Source organism: Palaemon carinicauda, chromosome 31, assembly GCF_036898095.1.
Source record: "Palaemon carinicauda isolate YSFRI2023 chromosome 31, ASM3689809v2, whole genome shotgun sequence".
Classification (NCBI taxonomy): Eukaryota; Metazoa; Arthropoda; class Malacostraca; order Decapoda; family Palaemonidae; genus Palaemon; species Palaemon carinicauda.
Window position 1 is genome coordinate 72,134,877 of NC_090755.1, and position 2,500 is coordinate 72,137,376.

The following is a 2,500-nucleotide window of genomic DNA, read 5'->3' on the forward strand; positions in this document are numbered from 1 at the left end:
AATAGTATTTATATGATTTTATTTAGGGATAAAGAAAAGATAGAATTTTAGAAATACTCGAGTTTATTAAAAGCATTAGTACACAAATGTTGAGAGCCTTTTTTCGTCGAAATAGCGCTGCAACTAAAATGAAAAATATGGCGGACGAAGAAATAGTTTATTGTGGTTATCTGTTTATTTCGTGCCTATACCTTCTTCAACAGAATTACATCTTGATGACCGTGGCTAGCTTGAAGTTCCAAACAGCAAACGGCCACACGGGTTCCCACAACCTTTCAAAATTCGCCTGTTTTTGTCCAGAGCACAACGGCCCGTGCCCAGACACAGTCAGTGTCCACAGAAACCAACGATAAGACATTAAAAATAAGAGCCATCTGGGAAAACACGAAAACATTTCAACATAAAGGTGTAAACATGAATCAGTTTTATAACTAGAACCAACATGATAAACAACATTTAGTCGGTGTAGTATCTGTGAATATTCCAAATAAAAACAACTTATGGTCTTAGTCACAAGGAGAAACTATGTATAAAAAAGACAATTGCTGTAACATATGGTTAATATTCTTTAAAAAGGACCTATCTTTATCATAGCGTTTGGTAAATATTCCAATAAAAGAACCTACCAATTTCATGGTATATGTTGAATATTCGCGAAAAACAACTTACCATGAATTTAGTAGCCTTTTGATGAATGTCTAAAACAGTTACATGTGAGCTATTCAGCAAATCTGTTAAGGGTTTTAGATTCTTAGGAAAGACAAAGGGTAATTGCAATTGTACTCTTAGTCCTTGCTTAAGGTAAACCCCAAGGAAACTGTCCTCATGTAGTTTTGAAGGGTGAATGTTAAGGGTCCCTGAACAATATAGTCCTAAGTCTAGGATTTGCCACTGAGGAGGTTTTCTAGGCCTTTTTAGCGTCAGTGTAAGTGGGAGTCTACTGAAGGATTGAACTGCTTAGTAATTAATTCATGTAGATTATTTACAATATGTACAGAGATCTAAGGTTTGCCTTTCAGAAGAGGCATAGTCTATTGAGAAACATTGAAAGACTTACCAATATTAGCATCTATCAACACAGTATGGATGAGATGAAGTTAATTGGATAATGAATCAATGTGTTGCTTTTATACTTCAATGAAAGATGCAACCGGACGAGTGATGACAAATTCTCGGCTTTCTCCCTATCGTATACAAGAGTTAATAAGTGAGATCTACAATAAAATTAATATCAACATACATCACATGTTGAAGACGCTGCCATACCTATTAGTAGAAACTGTCAACACCTAATAACAAAACAGCGTTGCATGAGAAAAAGTTAAAGTCGCCTATGTGTAAGTAACGTCCATCTAAATATTTTGTTTGGGAAAAATCGAAGTATTGTAACCCTTTCTTTAGACCCTCTGGAAGTCTCTCAGTGAAGCCGGGCTAAAGTAAACACTGTGGGTGTTGAGGGTCCGAGCAGTTGTTGGGTAATTGCTGATGGGCTTGAAGTATGTCTCTGTGTATGGGTAATGGAATTTATATGAATTCCCTCTTAGGTATGTCTTGTTGGGATGGTCGTACCACTGCACATAGGGTGCTTGGGTCACTCCCTCACCGTAGAATGGGCTCTCTGTTTTGACGTACTTATACGTGTCATAATACCTGTTGAGGTTGTTGATGTATTGGTAAGTTGTAGCAGGAGAGAACATCTTGTCGTAGAAGACATATCTTGGGTACTTGATAACATCATACTCAATTGTCTTTGGTGACCAGTAGCGGTCAAAAGGCTTGGCTTCTGGAAGGGAGATGGTGGTTGTTACTGGCAGAGGAGAGGTTGACCTTCTAGAATAGCGTCGGTAGGTGTCAAAGACCTTGGAAGAGACTGGATTGTAGTCATCTTCATCCTCACTGTTAATATAAGAGGAATAGGAAACTGTTGGACTTTTGGTGTATCGAACAGGTGACCTCTGTCTTGAACGTGAGGGCCTTGTGGTAGAGTCTACGTATGGATTACTCGCATAGGCTTGCCTTGAAGCAGTTTCGAATCTGTCGCAGGACACTGCACGCCGTTGAGGAACTTCATTCACCCTCTCAGTGGACACGGCACGGCGGGGTGACACATAGTTCTTAGTGTTGCTGTATGTTTCGAGAGCCTTCGAGTTGATCAGAGAAAATCTTGGGTAAGATCGGTCAGGAGACAGATCTTTGCGTTGAATGTCTAGCAACGCCAAGTCGGGGTCATCTGTAACCTGGCCAGAGCGGCGTAGTTCGTAATCCAGATCACAGAGCTGACTGAGGAATCCATGGTTTGGGAAGATACTCCTCCTCTTCCTAAGCAAAAGAAATGAGAAGGTGAGCCTTTTATGAGAGTTCTACTTTCCATTTGGTGATAAAATCTAAGAACATTAGGCAGTCTTTTTTTATATAAAGATGAGGTTCTGTATTTCATAATGTATGAAAGACATTTCATTGATCATTGTAGATGAAAATACGTTTAAAATATTAATGCACA

At 39.1% G+C, this 2,500-nt stretch overlaps 1 protein-coding gene across 5 annotated transcripts in view; it reads right to left on the reverse strand.

Moving 5' to 3' along the window:
- Positions 1 to 45: 45 nt before the first annotated feature.
- The window catches only part of LOC137624530 (uncharacterized), a 51,755-nt gene continuing 49,300 nt past the window's right edge, over positions 46 to 2,500 (reverse strand). For all 5 annotated transcript variants that reach the window (XM_068355399.1, XM_068355401.1, XM_068355398.1 and 2 more), the window contains exon 5: positions 46 to 2,319. In XM_068355399.1, coding sequence (XP_068211500.1) covers positions 1,398 to 2,319 — 922 coding nt within the window. In that variant the 3' untranslated portion in view covers positions 46 to 1,397. The remainder of the gene's footprint in view (positions 2,320 to 2,500) is intronic.